General features: G+C 43.7%; 1 protein-coding gene across 1 annotated transcript; it reads right to left on the reverse strand.

Moving 5' to 3' along the window:
- Window positions 1-2,252: 2,252 nt before the first annotated feature.
- EFCAB2 (EF-hand calcium binding domain 2) lies at window positions 2,253-27,885 on the reverse strand. Its single transcript, XM_072141197.1, has 7 exons — window positions 27,648-27,885; window positions 19,560-19,644; window positions 18,921-18,993; window positions 5,802-5,881; window positions 3,624-3,666; window positions 3,396-3,462; window positions 2,253-3,310 (listed from the first exon to the last, which is right to left on the reverse strand). The coding sequence occupies exons 1-7, from the start codon at window positions 27,670-27,672 to the stop codon at window positions 3,195-3,197; spliced, it is 489 nt and encodes a 162-aa protein (XP_071997298.1). The 5' UTR covers window positions 27,673-27,885; the 3' UTR covers window positions 2,253-3,194.

Consider the following 27,885-nt stretch of genomic DNA (forward strand, 5'->3'; position numbering starts at 1 on the left):
TGACCCCTCTCCATGCACCGGAACCTGAAGCGTGCTGTAGTGCGCGTCGGTAAGAGGTTGACTTACCCATGGACCTGCTACTTCTTATCTTTAATGACGAGGAAGGGGAGGAAGTCAGAAACAAAAACCTAACCCTACATCTAGATTTACGCGCCTTTCTATTGGTGGCAAAAAGATGTGTAATGACCAACTGGATTGAGCAGTCCATGCCCACTGTCTCTGAAATAATAGCCCAAATGTGATATCTGATATGGATGGAGAGGCTGGAGACCTTAAGGCACAAAGATAAGCAAACAAAGGGATTTTGAATATGAATAGAACAGAGTTTGTAGAGTTGGTCTCACCATTCTGCCGTAATGGTACAACACAGAACAACTAAAAGGTTCCCTTGGTGCCCTGCAGGTGTAATTAAAAATCAAACTATGAGATGAAAGATTTCATAAGGAAGTCAACCTTCTGAGGGGAAATCAAGTAGAGGGTCCAACCACAATTTCTCTTAAATGTTTTATGTTCATACATCTGAAAAACAATATGCTGTCCTGTAGCAACTGGAGTGATGAAAATGTTTCCTAGAAATGTATGTTCTTTTTCATCTTATTTATGTTACAATGTATTACAGTTGTGTAATAAAAAATCAAATAAAATGTGTTATTAAAAAAAATCTACTTGAAACAGGCTAATGAGCCTGAAACACTGCTGGGGCGGTTCCCACAGTACTTCCATGCTGCAGATTAACAGATTGTTAGATTGTCTCACCTTCCCTCTCTGCTCCCCCGCACTTCAACCTTACATCTGCCTGATGTAATCTCACTGCAGCAGAGGAAGTTTCAGCACATCTGCTGCGCTGTGCCTCTGCAGCATGGAGGGGCTCTGGGAAACGCCTCAGTAGCCTTTGAAGCTCATTAAAATAATTTGAACTTTAAGAGTTCATTTAAGTTGGATAACAAACATAAGAAGATTACCACAGTCATGGTGCCTGGATCTATGAGCAAGTCCCTGGTTTATCATGATTGATTTTGATGGTAGATTTCCTTTAACACCTGCAACAAAAATCTAACATTTAACACCCATATGGGGTCATTTACTAAGGGCCCAATTCACCTTTTCCCGACGTGTTACCCGAATATTTCCTATTTGACCGATTTCCCCTGAATTGCCCCGGGATTTTCGCGCACGCAATCAGATTGTGGCGCATCGGCGCCGGCATGCACGCAACGGAAATCGGGGGCGTGGCCTAACGAAAACCCGACGGATTCGGAAAAACTGCCGCCTTTAAAAAAAAAAAAAAATGTGTTGCGAAAATTGCACTTACCTTCACTCAGCCCGGCTCGGTGTATTCCAGTGCTTTAAGGGAACTTCAGCGCAGCAGCGCCACCTGGTGGACGTCGGAGGAACTGCCTTAATAAATCCCGGCCGGACCCGGATCCAGCGCAGAGAACGTGCTACTGGATCGCGAATGGACCGGGTAAGTAAATCTGCCCCATAATGTTTTATACTTGTTGTACAGGGCTGTTTTTCATAGATTTGATATAGCATTTTTTGAGACATAACATATTTATGCGTTCTAGGCCCTTATCTCTGCACCTGTTTTCCATGTTAAAGAAAATCTACCATCAAAACCAAGCATGCTATACTACATAATCATAGATCTGGCACTGTGACTGTGGTAATCCTCTTATATTTTATATTTGTGCACCACCCTGAAGACAAATCATATTGATTAGGATGGGGATAGGAGTATGGAAGAGAGTGAGTGCTTTTACTCCGTAGTACTCCATGACAAACTATTACTGCATGGAGCATTGTAACTTAGCACTCCATGCAGTAATGTCATGAACTGGATGCTGGATTTAGGGAAAAACTGGGTGTTAGCTGTAACTTACAGCTGACGTCCCTGTGCAACACCCGTGGTCAAAGAGAGCTCTGATGTCCTTGGCATTTAAATGCTTGCAGGGGCATTCCCTGCCTGCTCGAGACCCCCCACAGTGTTTTCTGGTGGTGTCATTGCTATGGCAGCCCTGGATTCTGATCCAAATCTCTAGGACTGTCCATAGTAAATGCCGGTAAGATCCTGTCACATTAGTTACATTCATGGCTGTGCTTACTCCCAGCAATTATACGATCATCACATCGTCAGTGGCCCTGATGTTATCTATGTTGTATGTTTTCTCTGTGAAAAAATATAGCCCCCAAAGGGCCATCATAAAACCATGTCATAAGGGGATTTAAAATAAACAATAAAAACATGTATGTATATTGTATTTTTGTGTTCTAAACTTTATTTAGAAATCATATTTCTATATCTCTAACGGGGGGCTTTGTAAGACATTTGCTTTCAAGAGTACCATATTTTTTGGACTATAAGGCGCGCAAAAAATCAAAGGTGCGCCTTATAGTCCAGTGCGCCTTATATACGAACCTTACTTACAGACAACAGCTGCTTTGAAATGTGCACAGGTCTGCCACCTGCTGGTCATTCATCCTTATAATCAGGTGCGCCTTATAGTCCAGTGCGCCTTATATATGAACCTGGACATTTAAGCAGGCATTTATTGATGGTGCGCCTTATAGTCCGTAAAATACTGTAATGCCGTATTTATATGGATAATCTCCAACAACTTTGTTGAGCACAGGTGTCTGGGATTCAAGGTTCAAACCACTAGCAATGGCAGATGTTGTCATGAATCCTGTGAAATATGTTGATGCTTAAAAATAAGTAAAAGTTTTAGCCATTTTTGCCAATATGTTTCACTGCTTAATGCAGCATACTCAGGAGTCTGGTGCTACTACACATTCCCAATTATTCTGTAATACTGCAGGCTGATACAAATGTTGGGAGGATTTCCAGGCTTCTTTATACTACTAATGACATATCCATAGGATCTGTGAGGGTGCGACATCCGTCACCCCACTGACTGAAATTGTGCAAACTTACTGTATTATGGTTAAAACAGGAATCAGACATCAGACTTCTCCATAGTGTATCTAGCATCTAACCTGACTGCAGTCTCAGCTCTCGATCATGTCCATAAAACTTATGACTGTGCCTTTTGAGTTTTGTTCTTCCAACTCTGAACAATTATTTCAACTAAGGTGCTGGAAGGTGCACCCCCACCAAACACCAAATCACTAAAATCTATCTAATATCTTTTGTAGAACAGCAGCCTGGAGAACTATTTTTGCTTGTGAGCTTTTCAGTAGTCTTCTACTACCATCATTGCAGCGTATTCCTTGTAAGGAACAATATTCTTGTCTGGATCCACAGAAGCTGAGATCATCTCCTCCATTTCCTCTTGAGTGAATGGTTCTCCTATGAGAGATAGAATTAATCTCATATAGTAATTCTCATAGCACAGAAAGACGGACCTCAGTAATAGAAGATTCATGTAAATTACCTTCTTCAGTCATATATTTGACGAGCTCATCTTTAGTTAGGAATCCCTTTTTCTTTTCATCTAAAACCTAAAGAGTAGACCAAGAAATGAAGAGCCTGGTCATTGAATAGATAAATATGATATTGTAAAGCTAAACTCCCAGTATGCCATGAAAGTCTGTAGCGGTCATGCTATCATGCCATTCTAGAAGCTGAGATTTTGAGACAACTGTAAGAAGTATATCCAGACCTCAAACGCTCGCAGGAGAATATCTTCAGATATTGGCCGGTATCTACAATCAAATCAAAGAAGGAAAAGGTAAAATAGATATGCAAAGCAAAGTTCCCTTAACTGTCTGTGTAAGATAAGCAAATTAAATTGTTCACTATGAATTTTCCTATGAATATTATATTCTGTATATCGGTATGTTCTTTGATTATACATCTCTCTTAAGCTTCATTCACAAGCGGCATGGTCTATTTCCTGGTGTGCAAAGCGGAACGGTGCCACATATGTGTGGCACCGTACCAATTCCGGGCGGCCTTTGCCGTCTGTGGTAACGTATATGTGTCTGCAAATTTGCGGCCGCATATACGTCCCTGCAGACGGCCCTGTGAATGAGCCCTTAGAGGGAAAATACCATGGAAAATACTGCAGAAGGTATGCAATAGCGCAAGAAAAACAGAGCTCCAAAGTACGATAGGGATGGCTGATTTTAACTAAAATAAAAGTCAATTATTATTTCAATTAACAAGGCAATTGGTGACTTTAACCTTGATTTTCCTATTTAAGTCCCCATCTCTCCAGGATCCTCCCTCTTATCTTTATGACTCCTTCATCTATTTAACCCCTTAAGGAAGCAGGGGTTTTTTTCGCTCATTTTTTGCTCTCTTCAAAAATTCATAACTTTTTAATTTTTCTGTGTATAGAGCTGTGTGAGGGCTTGTTTTCTGCATAACACATTTTATTTCTCAGTGATGTTATTTATTATTCCACACCAAGTACTGGGAAGCTGGAAAATAAATTCTAAATGCAGTGAAATTGGCAAAAAACACATTTGCTTCATTTTCTTGTGGGCTCTGTTTGTACAACTTTCACTGTGCGCTCCAAATAACACCTCTGCTCCGTTTATGTGTACAGAATAGTACAGAATAATTGGCTTCCAGTGATAAATGCCCAAGCTGCTCCCTCTCCTTTTATTTCCTGCCTGATGCCCATACATGCAGCGTCCCTCCACACGTGGTGAGTTGTACTACCTACTATGCTGTACACATAAACAGAACCACACAGTGGCCGATATTTCTTCATCTTCTCACTCTTCTTATTTGCCCTCTAGTAGTCCGTTAGGTGTCGCATTATCCTTGCCTCTGTCTTATGCATTTATGATGCATGATATAAGTATGTTGTATAAGTATACAATTTAATTACTACGACCCTTAGTCCTATGACATTATGATATACATTTTGTATCAGCCATTATGTTAATTTGTTTTGCTTGCAACCATTTATTGTATCATACTCTCTCATACCCTGTCAGTATTCTTGTACTTACTGTATTATTGTACATATTCCACAGTTTTATGAGGTTAACTCTCTATGCCCCTGCTCTCGGGCCCCTCTTATATCTTTTTCCACAACCATTTATGTTGCCCTTTTCCCTTCTTTCCATCTTGCTCCAAAAGTACCAGCTCCATCCCCTTTCCACCACTTTCTCTGTCCTGGAGGTGAAGCTAACATCACTATTCTCATATCTCTCGGCAATGAGCTGAGCTTTGATCAACATCTGTAAAGAGTTTGTATGTTCTCTCTGTGTTTGCGTGGGTTTCCTCCGGGTCCTTGGGTTTGCTCCCACACTCCAAAACACACTGGTAGGTTGATTAGATAGTGAGCCCCATTGGGGACAGGGACCGATCTGGCAAGTTCTGTGCAGCGCTGCGTAATCTGTGTGCGCTATATAAATAAAGAATTATTATTATCTATGAATGGGCAAATTGATTAAATTAATTTGGTAAATCTCTTAGCCTTAGTGCATGCTATGAAAATTTTGTAAGACAATCACAAAGTTGTGTAGAGGTTGTTTTTGCAACTTTGCTAAAAAGTTGAACATGACTATTTCTGCCACTTCACTATACTGGCGTAAACAATGCAATGCCGTGCAAAGCCAGATTCAGACTTTTCGCACATAGTCACTCTGGCCCCCTGCTGATGTATGTGCTGCATATTTTTATGCATTTTGCACCTTTTTGTTTGCACCTTTTTGAAAGAAAAATCCGAGACACAAGTAGCACATAAGTACATTTATTAAAAGGCCACTTTAATGAAACTGATGGCAGCGTGTCTCCAAAGACAGACATAGAGCTGTCCCAAGGATCTACCTAATGATAAATAACCCCCATTGTGTCTGTAACAGCTCAAGATTTCCCATACCTTCTCTCTAATAAGACTTTTGTCATCATTGGTGAGAACTTCTCAAAGCGAATGTATCCTGTAGGCTCCTCTTCTTCCACCTTGCCAAAAATAAAAAGATTGATTAAATATGATGAACGTTACATTGTAAAGGATTATAAAACATCTCCTGTGTTGAAATGTAATAATCAAGCATGATAGAAAATCATCAGCACATCTTTATTCTATCACTGCTATCTCTAATGAGAAGAATATTACCGAAGGTCCTGACTTATGTCATTCTAACTTTCAAAAGTCCTCTAGTTATGAACAGGTATCTCATTCATACGACTTCTCTTCCTGCACACTGGCTCATGTTTCTGCCTCCAGTAATAGCTGTTGGAGGTTGTTGTTGGTAGCTGCAAGGGAATCCTCTCTGAGAAGATGTGTCCATGTATGGTATGTCTACATCTCTGAGGGCTTCCCCTGACAAAAGGGAGATGTATTAGAATTGTCTGAGAGCAAACCGTTCAAGTTGCCCATGGAAACCAATCAGAGCTCAGCTCCTGGCGAAGCATCAGCAAAACGCGCGTCGGGGTGTAGTTTACTGGCCCCTTAGGTTTCCCCACTGAGCCTTTCATCATGCTTTCGGGTAAGCACTAATTGTATATATGTATTGTGGGAACCGGAAGGTACCTCCGGTCTCCACTTCACAAAGGACCGATACATTTAATTGTTTAGGACATTTAATTGTTTACATTCCTGTTTGCATCTCTTATTTGTCAGACTTGTAGTCTGTACTGTTATTTACTGACTTTTAGGCTCTGGGAAGGTTCTTCTGAGGGTGCTTGTGTTTCTTATGGTTGCCCCATTTCCATCAGGGGCCACTTGTTTCCCCCTTTTTCTTCCCTATCACGTGATATATACTTTGTATTGTTTACATTATTACTTTAATAAAATATATTATGCATTTTTATGGATGGCTCTTTACAGCTCTCTTTGTTTGAGTTGTGTATTAAACTTTATGTTTGAGAGCTGTAGCGATACAGTTTGGAATAAGTTTGGCTTCCTTTCTTTGGTTTCAGAGCTCAGCTTTAGTCTGAAAAATGAGCTCTGATTGGTTGCCATGAGAAACTAGAACAGTTTTGCTCTCAGACACTTTTGATAATTTAGAGACCTTGGGGGAGATTTATTTAAAGAGGTTGGTCACTTTACCTCAACTTTTTAGTAATGTATGTGTTAGGTAATTTACCAATTAACATCTGTTAATAGTTCTGCACTGCTATATTGATATGTAAAGTGAAGGTCGTGCGCCTGATGTCCACTAGGTGTCGCTACTGTGCTGAAGTCCGCCGGAGTTCACCTTCTCCGTTCCAGCGTACGTGACTGCTATTCTTGCGACACAATTTTTAAAAAAAATTCTGCAGTTTTTCAGAATCCGTCGGGTTTTCCGACGACCACACCCCCAAATTCTGCCGCGTCAAAGCCGGCGCCGATGCGGCACAATACGATCGCGTACGCCAAAATCCCGGGGCAATTTGGCGCAAATCGGAATATTTGGAAACCCAGCGAAAATGTGCAATTTGGACCCTTAGTAAATGAGCCCCATTGTCAGCACACAGCAATCATGAAGTGCCTTCTTAGAGAGTCCACACTCTGGAATTTTGTAAAATTGTAAAGTAAGGGGGTTAAAAAAGATCTTTATTGTGTAAACATCACTAGGGGATTAAAATGTGAGAAATTTATTTCATGCAAAAACGCCTGTAAGAACAAATCTAATGAACATGTTTTGTACGGAACCCTGGTACTGCCTGTACACCTTGTTTTACTTCACTTCATTGGCTTTAAGGGCATTGTTCACTCTTTCTTTTTTTATGTCTCTAGCCAAATTTTTAGTCCCAGATTTATCAAGAGTAGTACAAACTGCACTAATGTGTAGGGATTGTGCAGATTATTAAATACTGGTGCATAGTCTTCATTAATGTGACACACCCTGCACTGCTCTCGAAGTGTGCACCATCTTTTTTGGTGCACCTTAAACATACTGCAAGCAACACAATTCTGTTGAGTTGCTGTAATAAATGTGGATGCTGGAGGAGAGGGATGGAGGACAAGAGGATGTGGATGCTGGAGGAGGCTGGGGACAGGAGGAGGATGGCAGAGGCTGAGGGACAGGATGAGGATGGAGAACAGGAGGAGGCTGGGGGACAGAAGGAGGAGGCTTGAAGATAGGAGGAGGCTGGGGACAGGAGGAGGAAGATGGAGGATAAGAGGAGGCTGGGGGACAGGAGGGGGATGCTGAAGGAGGCTGGGGGACAGGAGGAGGATGGAGGACTGGTGTAAGGTGGAGGACAGAAGGCTGGGGGACAAGAAGAGGAGGCTGGGGGACAGAAGGAGGAGGATGGAAGAGGCCGGAGCAGACTGGGGGACAGGAGGAGGAGGTTGAAGGACAGGGGTAGGCTGGGGGACAGGCCGGAGGACAGGAGGATTCTCGAGGAGGCTGGGGGACAGGAGGTGGAGGCTGGGGGACGGGAGGAGGAGGCTGGAGGACAGAAGGCTGGGGGACAGGAGGAGGCTGGGGGACAGGAGGAGGAAGCTGGAGGAAGAAGAATGCTAGAGGAGGCTGGGGGACAGGAAGAGTTGGCTGGAGGACATGAGGATGCTGGAGGAGGAGGACCCTGGGGAACAGGAAGAGGATGCTGGAGGACAGGAGGCTGGAGGACAGTAGGAGGATAGAGGACAGGGGCTGGTGGACAGGAGGAGGAGACTGGAGGACAGGAGGATGCTGGAAGAGGGTGGGGGAAGGAAGGAGGAGGCTGGAGCAAGCTAGGGGACAGGAGGAGGATGCTGGAGGACAGGAAGAGAAGGCTGGAGCAAGCTGGGGACAGGAGGAGGAGGCTGGTTGACTGGAGGAGGATAGGTGACAAGAGTGGCTGGAGGACAGGAGGGGGTGGAGGACAGAAGGGGGATAGAGGACAGTGGGGCTGGAGGACAGGAGGAGGATGATGAACCGGGGGATGCTGGACGACAGGAGGAGGATGCTGGACGACAGGAGGATGCTGGAGCAGGCTTGGGGACAGGAGGAAGATGCTGGAGGAGGAAGCTGTAGGACAGGAGAAGGCTGGAGCAGGCTGGGGGACAGGAGGAGGATGGTGGATGACAGGAGGCTAGAGGACAGGAGGAGGATAGAGGACAGTGGGTCTGGAGGACATGAGGAGGCTGGAGCAGGCTGGGGGACAGGAGGAGGATGCTGGACAACAGGAGGCTGGAGGACAGTAGGAGGATAGAGGGCAGGGAGACTGGAGGACAGGAGGAGGAGACTGGAGGACAGGAGGATGCTGGGGGACAGGAGGATGCTGTAGCAGGCTAGGGCACAAAAGGAGGAGGCTGAAGGACAGGAGGAGGCGGGAGCAGGCTGGGAGACAGGAGGAGGATGCTGGAGGAGGACAAGAGGAGGCTGGAGGAGAGAAGGAGAATTATGGAGGAGAACTGAAGGAAGCTGGGGACAGGAGGAGGATGAGACTGGTGGACAAGAGGATGCTGGAGGAGGCTGGGGGGCTGGAGGAGGATAGATGACAGGAGTGGCTGGAGGACAGGAGGAGGTGGAGGACAGGAGCAGGAGGCTGAAGGGCTGGAGTCTCTGGGGGGCAGGAGGAGGAGCCTGGAGTACAGGAGAAGGCTGGGGGACAGGAGGAGGAGGCTGCAGGACAGGAGGATGCTGTAGCAGGCTAGGGCACAAAAGGAGGAGGCTGAAGGACAGGAGGAGGCGGGAGCAGGCTGGGAGACAGGAGGAGGATGCTGGAGGAGGACAAGAGGAGGCTGGAGGAGAGAAGGAGAATTATGGAGGAGAACTGAAGGAAGCTGGGGACAGGAGGAGGATGAGACTGGTGGACAAGAGGATGCTGGAGGAGGCTGGGGGACTGGAGGAGGATAGATGACAGGAGTGGCTGGAGGACAGGAGGAGGTGGAGGACAGGAGCAGGAGGCTGAAGGGCTGGAGTCTCTGGGGGCAGGAGGAGGAGCCTGGAGTACAGGAGAAGGCTGGGGGACAGGAGGAGGAGGCTGGAGCAGGCTGGGGGACAGGAGGAGAATGCTGGCGGAGAAGACTGGAGGACAGGAGGAGGAGGGTTGGATGATGCTGGGGGACAGGAGGAGGAGGCTGGAGGGCAGAGGCCACAGGATGAGGAGGCTGGAGGACAGGAGGCTACAGGATGAGGAAGCTGGAGGACGGGTGGTTACTACAGTGGGTAGTTTAGAAAAAAGTGGAAGAAGCTTTTTCTCTCTTTGTGCCTCTTTCTAATACGTCACACATTGGTAAGGTTTTACGGTAATTTACTTATTTGTTCTGAAATTCTTGCCCATTCTTACTTGGAAAATAGCTCCAGCTCAGTGAGGATGGATGGAGAGCGTTTGTGAACAGCAGTTTTCAGCTCTTTACACAGATTCTCTATTGGAGTCAGGTTCAATTTTGGTTTCATCTGACCAGAGCATCTTTTTCCACATGTTTGGTGTCTACCAGGAGGCTTGTGGCAATCTTTAACCCCTTAACGACTTGGCCTTTTTTAGTTTTTTCACTTCCATTTTTCACTCCCCACCTTCAAAAATCTATAACTTTTTTATTTTTCCACATAAAGAGCTCTGTTATGGCTTATTTTCTGCGTAACAAATTGCACTTCATAGTGACGGTATTTAATATTCCATGGCGCATACTGGGAAGTGGGAAAAAAATTCCAAATGCAGCGAAAATGGTGAAAAAACACATTTGCGACGTTTTCTTGTGGGCTTGGATTTTACAGCTTTCACTGTGTGCCCCAAATGACATGTCTACTTTATTCTTTGGGTTGCTACGATTACGTGGATACCAAATTTGTATAGGTTTTATAATGTTTTCATACATTTAAAAAAATTAAAACCTCCTGTACAAAATTTTTTTTTTAATTTGCCATCTTCTGGCGGCAATAACTTTTTCATACTTTGATGTACGGAGCTGTGGGTGGTGTCATTTTTTGCGACTTTTGATGGCGTTTTCATTGCTATCATTTTTAGGACTTTGCGACCTTTTGATCACTTTTTATTAATTTTTTTATATTTTCCAAAATGGCAAAAAAATGTCATTTTTGACTATGGACGCTATTTTCCATTACGGGGTTAAACGCAGTGAAAAACCGCTATTATATTTTGATAGATCGGACATTTTTCGGACGCGGCGATACCTAATGTGTTTATTATTTTTACTGTTTATTAATATTAACCCCTTCCCGACGCGGCCCTTTTTCGATTTTGCGTTTTAATTTTTCCACATTCAAAAATCTGTAACTTTTTTATTTTTCCATGTACAGAGCTGTGTGATGGCTTATTTTCTGGTAACAAATTACACTTCAAAATGGTGGTATTTAATATTTCATGCCATGTACCGGGAAAAAAATTCCAAATGCAGTGAAATTGGTAAAAAAAACACATTTGTGCCGTATTCTTGTGGGCTTGGATTTTACGGATTTCACTGTGCACCCCAAATGACATGTCTACTTTATTATTTGGGTCGGTACGATTACGGGGATACCAAATTTGTATAGGTTTTATAATGTTTTCATACATTTAAAAAAATTAAAACCTCCTGTACAAAATTTTTGGGGGGGATTTTGCCATCTTCTGGGGCTAATAACTTTTTCATACTTTGGTGTATGGAGCTGTGGGTGATGTCATTTTTGCGACTTTTGATGACGTTTTCAGTGCTTCTATTTTTAGGACTGTACGAGCTTTTGATCACATTTTATTGAATTTTTTATATTTTTCGAAATGGCAAAAAAGTACCATTTTCGACTATTTCCCGTTACAGGTTTAAATGTGAGTGAAAAAACGTTATTATATTTTGATAGATTGCGCATTTTCAGATGCGGCAATACCTAATGTGTTTATGATTTTTACTGTTTATTTATATTTATTTATATAAACCGTAGATTGTCTGATTGATCCTACCATATACTGCCATACTACAGTATGGCAGTGTATGGGGATTTTGCACACCATCTATTATAATGTGCAAATCGCACATTGTAATAGATAGCCAAGTGATGCCGAACCTTTTAGAGACCAAGTGCCCAAACTACAACCAAAATCCACTGTAATTTATTGCTACCTGTCCTACCACAACTTTCAATCATATCATCAGACAGCAATACAGTTGAAAAATTGAGGGTAAATTTGGACTGTCATTGTAGCTTCTCATGAGGGTCCCCCTGTATAGGAAAAAATGTGGGGCCAGCAGGAGCTCTAAAGATAATCAGCCCATTTCCATATGTTCTACTTCTTATTGCAATCCCAAGTCACCAAGAATGTGTTGGTTTAAAATAGCAATGACAGCAATGGCATTTCTTGATTCGCCTGCGACTGCAGGATGATCCTTTGAGTCCTGTCTGGTAAACTCTGTGCTGTGTTGATGGTTTAGGTGCCCACAAACAGGGCTCTGAGTGCCACCTCTGGCACTGGTGCCATAGGTTCGCCACCACTGGCCTAGATCATGATAGCCTTGAATCTTCGATTGACCCGAGGCTGTCATGGAATGGATTGCCGCTCCCCGATGACATCATGGGGAGCGACGATCAGAGCCATGATGGCGGTGCTCACGCGCCGCTGGCTCGTTAAAACCGCTGGCAGCTTTGCTGGCAGCAATCAAAGGGATAACAGCTGTGATTGGTGCCAGCACCAATCGCTGGTGTTAGCGACGGGCGTTTGTTTCATTGTAAAGTAAACGCCCGGTGAGTATGAAGAGGGCTCAGCTGTGAGCCCTCTTCATAATCCCCCATGCGCAACAAGAAGTAAGGGTACGTCTTATTGCACTGTGGAGTTAAAGTTTGTGAAATCTTTTTGTATCCAAATGCGGCTTTAAGCTTCTCTGCTTATATGGAGACTTGATTACACACAGGTGGATTATATTTATCATCATCATCAGTCATTTAGGACATTGGATCATTTCTCTTCACAATTGTGTCCCACTTGTTGATTCTTCACCAAAAAAATTACAATTTTATATCTTTATATTTGAAGGTAAAAAAGTTTAAGGGGGCTGAATACTTCAGAAGGTGATGGTGGCATATAAAGATGTATTATTATTGTTATTTGAAAGTAGAATTCTTATAGGTCATGCATGTTTTCTTACAGCCAGCAGGTGGCGCTAAGAGACCATTAGGGACATTCCAAAGGGGTGAAAACAGCAGAGATTGGCTTGTGCATAGCTACCTGGATACCCTTCCTGCATCCAGGCTCATGTCCCCTCAATTATGTTGGGAAAACTATGCTGGAGCTATACAGGATCAGATGGGGGATGTTAGACACAAATGACACCCATGTGGGAGATCCATTGTGGGGATTTTAGATTATTTCAATCCATTGAACAAATCTGGCCTCTGAAGCATGGAGGAGACTAGGACAATCTGATTTATAGGAAGGAGGCCCAATTATTATTGTTATTATTATTATCAATCGATTTTTAAGTTTGAGTGTAACCCCCAAAAGGTCTTAAAGGTATCAGTTCTACGTGCTTTACATAAGAATGCGGCTCTTCATACAAGAATGCTGGCACTATCAATTTGAATTATTATGTGGGGAGCCTCCTACAGCGTTGTGTATGATGTCTTACCATCTGTGTCCACATAGCTCTTTGTTGACAATAATAATCTCCTAATGCTCTCCTTCACATTTGCAGTATACAGGCGGTTCTCTACTTAAGAACACCCGACTTACAGACGACGCCTAATTATACACAGACCTCGGGTAATTGTTAATTTACTGTACTTTAGCCTTATGCCACAATGATCAGCTATAACAGTTATTAAAGGTGTCTGCAATTAAGCTTTATTGTTAATCATGGTTCTTATGACAACTCAACATTTTTAAAATCCAAATTTCACAGAGATCAAAAATAAAAATTGTCTGGAGTTACAATTATAAAATAAACAGTTCCAACTTACATACAAATTCAACTTAAGAACAAACCTACAGAATTGATCTGTAACCCGGGGACTGCCTGTATATGTGTATTGTTTATGTGTAGCCTGGTTTTTGAGTGCTTGTCAGAAATCACAGGAACCACTCATGTGAACTATACCAGTGGGCATCTCTTCCATTTTTGTTGCATTTGAACCCCCTTCACCTGTATATCTGATTTGGGTGCCGGAGGGGCTTACCTGTACACCTCCTGTCCTGATGTTGCTACCATGTTCTCCTCTCCCCTCAGGGCAGGTGGCGTTGTCACTATGCAGTGCGATTGGGCTGGGGGTGGGGAAAAGCATCACATACCCCGCCCTGTGGGTGAAGTAAGTGATGACGTGGTTTCCACTTAACTTGTCCAGGTCTGGGTTTTTTCCTACCGATGGCTGGAACAGCTGTGGGAAATGCGGCATGTCTCTCCAATCGTTGTGCTTGCTTACTGATAGGCTCTGCATCACATACTCCTTTGGTGGGAGGGGGTTATTTTATTTAGCTGTAGATCCAGCGGTGGTCAGATGCCGCCGTAATCAGTGCGCGGCCCAATGCCCCCACCACTCTGCCCTTAAAAGGGCCCAACACCAAAGGTGGGCAATTCATGCGGTCGCATAGCGGATTAATGCGCCCATAGTATGTGTGGGTCCGGCTTCCCGACTGAACAGCCAATTCAAGAATCTATAAGTCTATGAGTTCCCTGCTCTGCCATAGGCCATCGGAGCGCACACAGGATGTTGGTGCTAGTGCCAGTATGCCGACACCACGAGGGAAATGAAGATAGTGAGCATCAGGGGAACATGGGAAGGTGAGTACAATTTTATTATTTTATGGAGGGCTGTATAAAAATGTATTACTGAGGGGTTCTGTATATATTTGTTACAGAAAGCTGTATATTACTATTGTAGGGGGGCTGTATATAGTTATAGGGGGCTTTATATAGTTATTTGAGGGGGCTGTATATAGTTATTATAGGGGGCTGTATATAGTTATTATAGTGTGGCTGTATATAGTTATTGTAGGGGGCAATATATAGTTATAGGGGTCTGTATATAGTTATTATAGGGGTCTGTATATAGTTAATATAGGGGGCTGTATACAGTTATTGTAGGGGGGTTGTGTATTGTTATTGTTGGGGGGCTGTATGTAGTTAGTGTAGGGTGGGCTATATTTAGTTATTATAGGGGGCTGTATATAGTTATTATATTGGAGCTGTATACAGTTATTATAGGGGCTGCATATAGTTATTACAGGGGGCTGTATATAGTTATTATAGCGGTGCTGTTCATATTCCTTTTGAGGGCTGTATATAGTTATTGTAGGGGGGCTATATATATTTATTGTAGGGGGGCTGTATATAGTTATTACAGGGGGCTGGATATATTCATTGTAGGAGAGCTGGATATAGTTAATATAGGGGGTCTGTATATAGTTATTGTAGGGGTGCTGTATATAGTTATAGGGGGCTTTATGTAGTTATTTTAGGGGGCTGTATATAGTTATTATAGGGGGCTGTATATAGTTATTATAGGGGGCTGTATATAGTCATTATAGAGGGCTGTATACAGTTATTGTAGGGGGGTTGTATATTGTTATTGTTGGGGGGCTGTATGTAGTTAGTGTAGGGGGGGCTATATTTAGTTATTATAGGGGGCTGTATATAGTTATTATAGGGGAGCTGTATAAAGTTATTATAGGGGGCTGCATATACTTATTTTAGGGGGCTGTATATAGTTATTATAGGGGGGCTGTATATAGTTATTATAGCGATGCTGTTCATATTCCTTTTGAGGGCTGTATATAGTTACTGTAGGGGGGCTATATATATTTATTGTAGGGGGGCTGTATATAGTTATTACAGGGGGCTGGATATATTTATTGTAGGAGAACTGGATATAGTTAATATAGGGGGGCTGTATATAACCCGCCCCAGCCCGGCCCACAGTAATTTTTAACAACCGGATCATTTCAGAGAGAGGGAGACATCTAGTGACCAGAATCTGTGGCTGGTTGCTGTCATCAGAGCAAGGCTGAAGCTTGTCATCATAATCAGACCTGTGATGTTATGTCTTTGTGTCCGCAGCAAGAATAAAGCTGCACTATTGGATTTTAGTGTTAAATTAATAAAAGTTATGTCTTAACCCAGGGGTGTAACTAAGGGAGTCTGGACACCATAGCAGATTTCTGAATGGGGCCGTCCTTCCCTTTAACGGGCCCTTTCCTGTTTTTTCATGTCCATTTTTCACTCCCCACCTTCAAAAATCTAGAACTTTTTTATTTTTACATGTAAAGAGCTGTGTGACGGCTTTTTTTCTGCGTAACAAATTGCATTCCATGCCATGTACTCGGAAGCGGGGAAAAAATTCCAAATGCAGTGAAAATGGTGAAAAACCACATTTGCGCCAATTTCTTGTGGGCTTGGATATTACGTCTTTCACTGAGCGCCCCAAATGACATGTCTACTTTATTCTTTGGGTCGGTACGATTAAGGGGATACCAAATTTGTATAGGTTTTATAATGTTTTCATACATTTACAAAAATTAAAACCTACTGAACAAAAATTATTTTTGGGATTTTGCCAACTTCTGGCCCTAATAACTTTTTTACACTTTGGTGTACGAAGCTGTGGGTGGTGTAATTTTTTCCGAAATTTGATAATATTTTCAATGATATCATTTTTAGGACTGTATGACCTTTTGATCACTTTTTATAGATTTTTTTATATTTTTCAAAATGGCAAAAACGCGCCGCAGGATTGCGAATGGACCAGGTAAGTAAATCTGCCCCAATCTGTTTATGAGTTTTTCTTTTTTATTTATATTTATGTCAGTTCTAGGGAAAGGGGGGTGATTTGAAATTTTAGGGTTTTTTATTATAATTTTTTTTTTTAAACTTATTTTTACTATTTTTCAGACTCCCTAGGGTACTTTAACCCTAGGTTGTCTGATCGATCCTATCATATACTGCCATACTACAGTATGGCAGTATATGGGGATTTTCCTCCTCATTCATTACAATCAGCACATTGTAATGAAGGGGTTAAAACGAAATAGCCTTGGGTCTTCGGAAGACCCGAGGCTACCATGGACACTCAAAAAGATAAGCGGGAGACTCAAAAACATAGCGGGATCGTACCTGGGATCGCCGCTCCCCGTGACGTCATCGGGGAGTGGCGATCCCAGGTACGATCCTGCTATCTTTTTGAAGCCATCGCTTTTGCTAGCACCGATCGCGGGTGTTACCGGTAAGCCTTTGCTGCAATATGCAGCAAAGACTTACCAGCTATGGAGAGGGCTCAGCCCATGAGCCCTCTCCATGCAGCGCGACCCGACCGCCGCCGTGAATACACGCCGGGCGGTCACGAACTGGTTAAAATACTTATTTATTCACTCATTTATACTAACATACATTTGTAAACTCATACACACATGCATACGTTCAGTCATACCCAGATATATGATTGATATATATACACTGCACACACTATAAGGTAAGTCCATTCCTACAGGACTGATCATGACAACTTCCAATGCTGGCCCAATTGAATCCTATTGTTGTTAATATATAGTGAAGAAGTAATTTATTTTTCATGGTGGTTTGGCGCCATTTTTCATGGTGAAAATATTCTTGTGATCAATAGGGGTCCCAGCAGTCGAACCCTCACTGAGCAGCTTGTTATCCGCCAACATTGTGTCTAGGGGATAACTTACATAGTTGGTACAACCTCTTTAATAAGGGAGTACAACCCCCTTATTAATTCTTTTTCATTTATCTACTTTTTTTTATAGATGTAATCTTATCTTATGGCTTATTTAAGGGCCCCCTAGGGTGTTTGATTCTTATGTGCTATAGAAACTGCCATTTGACACTACTGTCTGGTTTGTCCCTGGCACATAACTGGTTAAATGCTGGCAGTTTACTGCAGTTGTCTGCTCTATAATATAGCAGACAACTTCTCTGCTCTGAAGCAGGCAGGCACTAAGTGATGACATCATCGTGGCTGACAGCTTCAGCCTTGGGTACAGCGGTTGCACAAGGATAAGAACAAGGAGAAGAGGACCACTGCTGCTTGAGGGGAGTGGGTGAAGGTGGGCATTTTCAAGTAAGGGGCAAGAGAAAAGGAGCTATCATAATGCCCCGTCTTCTGTGGCCCACTCCTTATAAACTCCACTTTTCTGTGGATCGTCCTTATAATGATGGAACTACAGAAAAGAATAAGGATGGGGCTACCATACCGCTCCACACATGTCCTATACTTCCCCGTGTGCACGGCCTTATGTTGTGCCTATGTCTTTGGAGAGGGGAGGGTCACACCTCCTCCTCTCCAGCGTGCCGGACGTATGCCCACCTGGCATATGTTTGTGTAAATGCAGCCTAATACAGATCTTTCATAACCATAAAAACCATATTTAACAGAATTCCAATCAAAAAGCAATAAAATCTCTGTAACACCTACCGTGGGATCATCCTGTGTTTTCGTGATATGCACCTCAGGAGGCTCTGTCTGTACTGTCTGAATTACTGCAGTGTGAATATGGGTTTTGGTGGCAATGCTGTTTGGTTTGATTATTACCACACTCATCTCTTTCCTGTAGCATTCGCTCTGGTTCTTAGTTAACCATTGTGATTGACACCTCCTCACACTTCTCTCTCACTCCTGTGTTGTCTGCTTCTCTGAGTTCTGGTTCAATCAGTATGGAGGCCAGGGCTCTGAGATCATATAAGAGTCCTGCGGACTCCACTAAAGAATTTATCCTAGTTAGTTTTATCCTTGTTCATTGCTTTACTCATTGCTTTAATGGTTTCCTCTTTCTTTGCTCTTGTTTAGACCTCTCATTTTTGTGATTTTGCGTTCTCAGTTGTGACCCGGCTTTGGCGACCACTGTATTCTGTTTGTATTGTTTTGTCCTTGTCTACATGTTTTACGCTTTGGTGCAGGGAGGGATCATCTTCTAGTTGTCTACCCACTCCCTAAGATGAATAGCTGAAAAGCGGATTAGTTTCAGGCCCACCGTCTATGTCTATGTCCTTGGCCCATTCCCAGACTCTGCATTACAATATCATGCTGACCCAACCCAAATTGCGACCACACATTTTGAAAACATGGTAAAAATTTTGACTTGGATGTTACATGTTGGCATTAAATATAAATGTGAAAAAACCATAGTATGAAAACTTTCCTACCTCTGCAAGCATGTCATGGAGTTCTCCTTCTGTTGGACAACATCCTAAGGACCGAATGATAGTCCCAATTTCACTGTAAAATAGAATAACCACAAATCATTCTTTTCACAGAATCACATTCTTTTAAATTTTTGTTTAAAATGTTTTTTAAAATGTTTATTCCATACATGTATAGAGAGGTTAGATATTAGGCTATTTCAGAATGTGGAACTCAGCTGTGATTTGCTAGGGTATACAGCAGCCAGCTAGGCAATTCTCCTGCAGGAATGTATATATAATGTATACTATAAGAATGGATCGAGTTCACCGGTGCAGGAGGTACCTCTACCAAAGTGGTTCTCCATTATTTCTCCCAAACCTTGGACATTTAGTATGACCTGTATTATTGAAATTTCTATTTTATATGTTGCATGCAGTTTCAGTGCTGTCACTCTCAAATATATATATCTCTACAATTTTGATTAACAAAAACATATTATAAGGAATCTATAGCCGCACTAATTTATACTACACTGTGTTATGAGAAAATCATAACAAAACAAAAAAAGGAAGCTTTCCCAAACAGACAATTATTCAATCTACCCAAATTGATGGGCAATACAATTCCACATTTGTGGAAAAATATCAAGATCATCTTACCGGACATCTACAGTTTTGTTGCTTTCATGGTCAAAAACTTCAAACGCTTCTGTAATTCTTTTTTGGAGATCAGATACAAGAGAATCTATAGAAATAGTATAAAGCAAATGGACAAAAGTTAGACCATGACAAGTGCAGTAATACAAAAGTAGAATTATTTTTTTATTCAAATCACTATCTGACAATTGGAAAGAAACAATAATATGTACAACAAGGAAGCAATATTTTGTCATTCTTGTAAAAGAAAATATATAGGAAAATTGCCTAAATTCAACTAAATTAACCCTTTTCATTCCCAACATTTGCCAAATGGATGGCCAGTCTCTAACTCAATAGGTATCATGCTCACTATTCTTGCAGGAAAATATGAAACTCCTTGGTCCACATTTATCAAAACTAGTTCAGCCTGTGGAGTGTGCAAATTGCGCCAGATTCATCAAAAGTGTTGCCCCTCTTCACTAATCTGGCACCCCTGCACTGCTCTGGAAATGGGCATCATTTTTTGGGGTCTGTTTGTTCATGCTGCAGAATTGTGGTGCAGACAGAATTGAAGTGTATGTCAGTAATAAATGTGGTGCAAACTCTGACTAAGCACTAACACGACCATTTAGGTGCACATTTTTTCTGTCTTGTCGCGCACAGTGCAGTCGCGACACAATACTGGTGCAGACACTTTATAAATACATGTTCAAGCAGTTTGCGTATTCTTTCCAGTGCAAAGTTATACATAAAACTGGTGCAAACACTTTAATAAATGTGCGCCAATGTGGGGATTTGTCACATCATCCTTATAATAATAATAATTCTTTTATTTATATAGCGCAAACAGATTACGAAGCACTGCACAGATCTTGCCAAATCAGTCCTTTCTTTCTTTGTTTTAATTTTTCTGCTTTCACCAGCAATGTCTTTCTCTCCTGCTCTATATATATGTTGGCAGAACAACCAGATGACCATTAAATGTGAACGGGTTGTCTGACTCTCCACAAAAGGAATAGGGGGACAGAAGGATGGGCATAATGGATTTTCAAATCTTCTTTTTTACATTGTTTCCAAGGAGGATAAGATACATGGACTCCTTTGCTGCAAGGCCACGGGGTACCATACTACGCTACAGAAGAAGACTTCAATAAATATATAAATATTACATTAAAAAATGAAAAATCTGTTGATATACAATTACAATAGAGATTACAAATTTAGCACAAAGCAACAATATGGCAGCACAGACTCTATTATCTGCTATAAGGATTGACAGTTTAATTTCCACTCAGATAAGCAAAGATTTTATTTTTTTTTTTTAAATATAAGGGTGGCCCAGGAATTTTATCCCATGGAATTTCTTCTTGCAGCATAAGATGCATATCTTGCTGATTTGTAGTAGTCCTTCTACAGTGATTTCTACTGATCACAAATCAAGAGTTTCTTGTACCCTCTAAAGAATGGAGCACCAGGTTGTGCGTCTGCTGCAATTATTCTTTTTGGGACTGATGGAGATCCGGCCCATTAAAGTGAATAGTAGAGCACACATTTTTTCTCTTATCCATTCCTTCATTTATGTGACGTAAATTATGGCATTCCTGTGTATTCCTGTGTTCCTGCGTGTCTTCCCTCCAGAGTCCTGTGTAGCCGTGTTACCCGAGTTCCTCCATGTTGCTGTGTTCCCGTGTGCCTGTGTTCCCATTCCCACTAGCCTGGACCGCCCATTGCTGACCCCGGATTTGGACTTGACCTTGCATCTCTGCCGCCTGCCCTGACCCCGAGCCTGGACCTGACTACGAGACTGTCTTCTGCTAAGGTACTTCGACCTTGGCTGCCATCACGCGCTAGTCGCACCTGGGAACGACCTGGTGGTATCCTGCCGCAGCAAGTCCAACCCGCTTTGCGGTGGGCTCTGGTGAAAACCAGGTGCCACTTGGATTACGGCCCCAGGTGTCGGCTAGTTCCATCTCCCGCGGTGGTCCAGAGGATCCACTGATCCTGACAGTAAGATCTGGCCATGGATCCCACTGTGGCTCATCCTCCCAGTCAGCCTGATCTCGCCACCATCGTGATCCACCAGTCCCGGCAGATTGCCGCACAGCGGAATCAGCTAGAGCAACTCACCGCCATGCTACAACAGCTGCAAGCTACCCAACATCAGCAACAGTCTCCTGAAGCGGCCGCTGTGACTCCTGCTACCCCAGCTTATCTTCCTGCTGCTGAACCCAGGCTACGTCCCTCTGCTTCAGTCCTTACCCGACCTGATACTGAAAAGTCGTTCCTGGTAGAAGTTGATGCCTCCTCTGTAGGCGCTGGGCCAGTACTTACCCAGAAGGGGCCTAGGGGCCGAATACTCACTTGTGGCTTCTTCTCAAAAACCTTCTCCTCCACGGAGAGAAATTATTCCATTAGAGATCGGGAGCTTCTGGCCATCAAGCTGGCTTTGGAAGAGTGGCGTCATCTGCTGGAGGGAGCCCGATTTCCAGTCAGCATTTTCACGGACCACAAAAACCTTCAGTATCTACAGACGGCTCAGCGTTTGAATCCGCGTCAAGGCCGGTGGTCCCTCTTCTTTTTTTTTGCTTTGACTTCCGAATCCATTTTCGTCCTGCAGAGAAAAACATCAAGGCTGACGCCTTGTCCCGTGCTTCTGATGTTATGGGGGAGGACTCCGAGGCATATTGTTACTCCAGAGAGACTTGTGCTTGCCGCACCGGTGGACCTCCGGCAGCTGCCTCCCAGCAAGACTTGTGTGAGACGTGGTCTCTGAAAGGGGATCCTGACCTGGGGACATTCTTCTCGTGTGGCTGTGCACCCTGGGGTGCAGCGCTCTGTGGCCTTAATTTCTACTGGTGGCCTGACTTGGTCAAGGACGTTTGGGATTTCGTGGGTTCCTGTGCCTCTTGTGCCCGCAACAAGCCCTCATGACTAAAACCTGCTGGTATTCTGTTGCCGTTACCCGTGCCTACCAGCCCATGGTCTCATGTGGCTATGGTCTTTGTTATGGATCTACCGCCATCTTCTGGCAATATCGTTATCTGGGTGGTGACAGACCGCTTTTCGAAAATGTCTCATTTTGTTCGTCTACCAGGTTTGCCTTCTGCTCCACGTCTCACCAGCCTCTTCTTCCAGCATATTTTCCGGCTTCATGGTCTCCCTCGGCACATCGTCTCGGATCGAAGAGTTCAGTTTGTGTCCAAATTCTGGAGATCTCTGTGCAACCAGTTGCAGGTGAACTTGGACTTCTCTTCTGCCTATCACCCACAGACTAACGGCCAAGTGGAGAGGGTGAATCAGACTTTAGGTTGCTATCTCCGCCACTTCGTCTCTGCCCGTCAGGACGACTGGGCCTCTCTTCTACCATGGGCAGAGTTCTCTTACAATTCCCCGGACTCCACTTCTGCCGGTTCTGCACCCTTTTTTTTATTAACTACGGACTGCATCCTCAGCCTCCTCTTCCATTACCCATGTCTGCAGATGTTCCTGCTGTGGAGGACCTGGTACGTGATCCAAAAGCCATCTGGGAACAAGTCCACACCTCATTGCTCCAAGCTTCAGCCCAGACCAAGCGTCAAGCAGACAAAAGACGCCGACCATTTCCTGTTTTAGCTCCTGGTGACAGGATCTGGCTGTCCGCCAAGTATGTTCGGCTGAAGATCCCGAGCTATAAATTGGGACCCCGGTTCTTGGGTCCATTTGAAATTCTCAGCCGCATCAACCCGGTGGCTTACAAGTTGCGCCTGCCTCCCAGCATGCGCATCTTCAACCGCTTTAACCGACAAATTACTCCTCCTTCGGCACCACAAGCTGATTCCACCGATGTCTTCGAGGTGAAAGAGATCCTGGATACTAAGACAGTGAGAGGTAGGCGGTTGTTTCTGGTAGACTGGAAAGGATTTGTTCTTGAGGCGAGATCTTGGGAGCCAGAGGATAACATCCTGGACAAGAGCCTGCTCCAACGTTTTCTCAGGCCCAAGAAGAGAGGGGGGCCAAAGGGGGGGTACTGTCACGGGTGCTCCCGCGATCCCTGTCTCGGATCGCGGGCGCATCCGTGCTCCTGCGTGTGCCCCCGCTGCTGCCCGGTCACACCACTCACCTCTCCCGGCTCCTGCTCTTCTCCTGACTGCCCTAGGAGGCGGGGACGCGCAGCTCCTGATGAAAATTTAAAGGGCCAGCGCACCGCTAATTGGTGCACTGGCTGAACACCTCACCTTTAAGAATCCTGCCTCTTCCTGTGTCCCCTGCCGGATCTTTGTGCCTCACAGCCTAAGAGAAAGCTTCCTGGTGATTATTCCTGCGTTCCTGTGTGTCTCCGCTCCTGAGTCCTGTGTAGCCGTGTTACCCGAGTTCCTCCGTGTTGCTGTGTTCCCGTGTGCCTGTGTTCCCGGTCCCACGTGCCTGGACCTCCCATTGCTGACCCCGGATTTGGACTTGACCTTGCATCTCTGCCGCCTGCCCTGACCCCGAGCCTGGACCTGACTACGAGACTGTCTTGTGCTAAGGTACCTCGACCTCGGCTGCCATCGCGGGCTAGTCGCACCTGGGAACGACCTGGTGGTATCCTGCCGCAGCAAGTCCAACCCGCTTTGCGGCGGGCTCTGGTGAAAACCAGGTGCCACTTGGATTACGGTCCCAGGTGTCGGCTAATTTTAGAGTTGCAAATTTTAGAGCAGGTCTTATTCCATGGGCAGTCTTTTAACATGCCCAATCAGGAATGATTCTAGCCTATTTGCTGCCTGAGGCGAAAATATAAATGTCCCCCAACACCAGACACCCCTTCTTCCAGAATATGTCCGGCCCTCTACCTTTACAAACTTTTAAGAAGCATCTTCAACCTGATAAAAAAAATGACGACATTAGTAACTGGCCCTCTGTGACTGACACTACATGTGCTAAGAGCTAGTAGTCAGTCAGTGACACAGACATTAGTTGCATCTAGTACCTCACAGGTGACAATCTGCTCCATCTGCAAGTGGACTTCATTATGACTTTTCCCGCCCATGACTGTTATGTTGCTGCCAGATGTCTTCAGCTCCCGGCACCACATCTCCGCACAACACCCATAAAATACCACAGTCACCTTCTCTGACATCCACTTAGGCCAGATTGTTGATGCCACATCTATCCCTAATTTGGAGTCCATGCAGGCCTCTCATCCAGACATCCCTATGTTGTGACTTGAACATAGACCATTGACGTCCTACGTATCCGTAGATCCAGATAATACTACCTTTGGGTCATCCCCTACAGCCCTGAAGGCTCTATTTAGACTGCCGTCTCCACGAGCCCACGTGCTTTCTACCCGTTACGGCATGTTGCTAGAGGATGCTACCCCGGGTAGGGTGGGCTTCATTAGGGCATGGGAAGAGGTACTTTTTGGCAAAATAACTGATGCAGAACTAGAAAAAGCCTTCCTATTTTCACACAAGATACCGCTCCCCTATAGCACCCAGGAAAAGAACTATAAAATATTGTCCAGATGGTTTTGATGCCCCTCTGAACCTTACAGAATTTTCCCTGATGTGTCAGACGTGTGTTGGCTATGCGGTGCGGAGGTGGGAACTCATTCCAGAATGGTTGGAGCACTTAACAGCTCCACCAAATATGGAGTAAAGGTCTTTGACACCTACCATCACGTTACTGGTAGGAGGGTCACCCCATCCCCCCATATAGCTATGTTGTCAATTATACCTGGCTCCATCTCATCTATTAACCCTTAAACGACCTGACCTCTTTTTTGTTTTTTCATTTACATTTTTCATTCCCCACCTTCAAAAATCTATCACTTTTCTACTTTTACACATAAAGAGCTCTGTGTTGGCTTGTTTTCTGCGTAACAATATTCCATGCCCTGTACTGGGAAGCGGGAAAAAAATTCTGTGAAAATGGTGAAAAACGCATTTGCTAGGTTTTCTTGTGGGCTTGGAATTTACAGCTTTCACTTTGCGCACCAAATGACATGTCTACTTTATTCTTTGGGTCGCTACAATTACGGGGATACCAAATATGTGTAGGTTTTATAATGGTTTCATACATTTACAAAAATTAAAACCTCCTGTACAAAAATTTGGGGGGGGATTTTGCCAACTCCTGGCGCCAATAACTTTTTCATACTTTGGTGTACGGAGCTGTGGGTGGTGTAATTTTTTTGCGTCTTTTGATGGCGTTTTCATTGCTATAATTTTTAGGACTGCGAACTTTTGATCACTTTTTATAAAATTTTTTATATTTTTCAAAATGGCAAAAAAAAATGCCATTTTCGAATTTGGACGCTATTTTCCGTTACGGGGTTAAACGCAGTGAAAACCCGTTATTATATTTTGATAGATCGGGCATTTTCGGACGCGACGATACCTAATGTGTTTATGATTTTTACTGTTTATTAATATTTATATCAGTTCTAAGGAAAGGGGGGGGGGTTATTATAATTTTTTTTTAAACTTTTTTTTTATTTTTACTTTTACTATTTTTCAGTCTCCCTAGGGTATTTAACCCTAGGTTGTCTGATCGATCCTACCATATACTGCCATACTACATGCCATTCTACATGCCCATGCGCCGCCATCTATTTGAAGCCGCTGGCAGCATTGCCGGCAGCGATCGACGTGAAAGAACCCGCGATCGGTGCTAGCACCGATTGCAGATGTTACCGGTAAGCCTTTGCTGCATTATGCAGCAAATACTTACCAGCTATGGAGAGGGCTTAATATATGGACATGCTTTAACAATTACCCATTAGAAGTTATCTTACTCCCTGTTTGAAGCTGTGAACTCATTCCAACATTTAATGAACATGTATATTTTATAATGTATCTGATCCTGCGTGATAAGCCATATAATGCCATTACTTACTTGTATTTCCCCTATTTGTGTTTATCCTAATAAACCTTTATTATACATAAAAATACCACAGTCACTTACTGTAAAAAGTCAACTAAATAAGTGTTCCTAAATAATATAAACCTCTCACGACACAACACACTACTCACACAGACACACACGACGCCCTACGGGAGCGGTATGGTGCAGCACATGTGCGGCACCGCACTGCTGCGTACTCCGTGAAAAGATAAGACATGTCCTATCTTTACACGGCATACGGCGCCGTTCGCCATATATCCCTATGGAGAGGGGCCAGTGTGAGCAGCGCTCACCTCCTCCTCTCCCCGCGCTGCCGTGTGCCCGTCGTGCTATGGTATGGTGGGCAACGGGCATCTGAATGTAGCCTACCTGAAGTATTGCCAGGTTTAGAGGGGCTGGCCACTTTACCTTCCGTCCTTCGATCTGTCCATGAGCAATCACCCTGCCAGGGCATATGATTGTTCATGGACAGATAGAGATCACATTATTCTCCATCTGCAGCCATTTTATGGACGGTAATGTCTGGCTGATGAGGAAAAAGACAGGAGGCTTCACTTTACATATCAAGAAATCAGAACGCAGTGCAGAACCTGTAATAGATGTACATTGGTAAATTACCTAATATCCTGCTCCTCACACATTACAAAAAACATGAGGTAAAGTAGACAACCCCTTTAATGTCTCATGTACTCCAAAACTTCACCCCCTCCACCAGCATTTGAGGGGTGGAGATGGCATTTTGGGGGGGAATACCTTTGTCTACCCCTTACATGGCACTTGCTCGGCAGCAGGTAGCGGCTGGATACCTGTGAACATGACAACAAGCACAACACACTGCTGTGATATTATTGTGAAGAGAGATATAGACAGCACACCCATCTATTTGCCATGTATAGCCCATTAAATAATAATTGATAGGTATGATATTATTTAACCTTCCGGTGTTCTTTTTTCTGCTTTCCAAGATAAAGAATAAAACGCATTACATTTTTTACATCCTGCAAAATAGTGTAATAATGTACCAATAAAAGTAAAAAAGACATATAAAATTGTAATGACTGACAAGACATTTCAAAGCTCTAGAAAGAAAGACAAACGTCAAAATCCCCGAAATGGTGGAATTTTTACTCTCTTTTTATACCCCCCACTACCCAAAAACGAATAAAATAAAAAACTATGTCTCACTGAAGTGATCAAAAGCAGAATACTGAACGTGTTGGAGCACTCATCAATATGCTCGCTTACCGGCTGCGTCCTTCTCCTCCGCCATGTTTGTTGTGCTCAGTCTCCGTGGTGACGCGTCCTGCCAGTTATCACGCGGCCGCCATGGCTGAATGAGGAGGCGGAGCTGCAGCGCCGGCACTGAGCCCTGGGGCTTGTAGTATCTTACCACATATTTATATACTTAGCATTTTATCTATTATTTCACAATTATTTTTAGCACGGTGACAACAAGATGCGCCAACAGGGGCCAATGACGTGA

This window comes from Engystomops pustulosus, chromosome 3, assembly GCF_040894005.1.
Source record: "Engystomops pustulosus chromosome 3, aEngPut4.maternal, whole genome shotgun sequence".
Taxonomy (NCBI): domain Eukaryota; kingdom Metazoa; phylum Chordata; class Amphibia; order Anura; family Leptodactylidae; genus Engystomops; species Engystomops pustulosus.

Bases quoted from the DNA above. Each gene is read 5' to 3' on its own strand.
- EFCAB2 (XM_072141197.1), bottom strand. From the start codon at position 27,672: ATGGCGGAGGAGAAGGACGCAGCCG. The intron at 19,645-27,647 runs GTAAGCGAGCAT...CTATTTCTATAG, and splicing joins GGAGGAGAAGGACGCAGCCG to ATTCTCTTGTATCTGATCTC. The intron at 5,882-18,920 runs GTAGGAAAGTTT...ATTTTTGGCAAG, and splicing joins TCCATGACATGCTTGCAGAG to GTGGAAGAAGAGGAGCCTAC.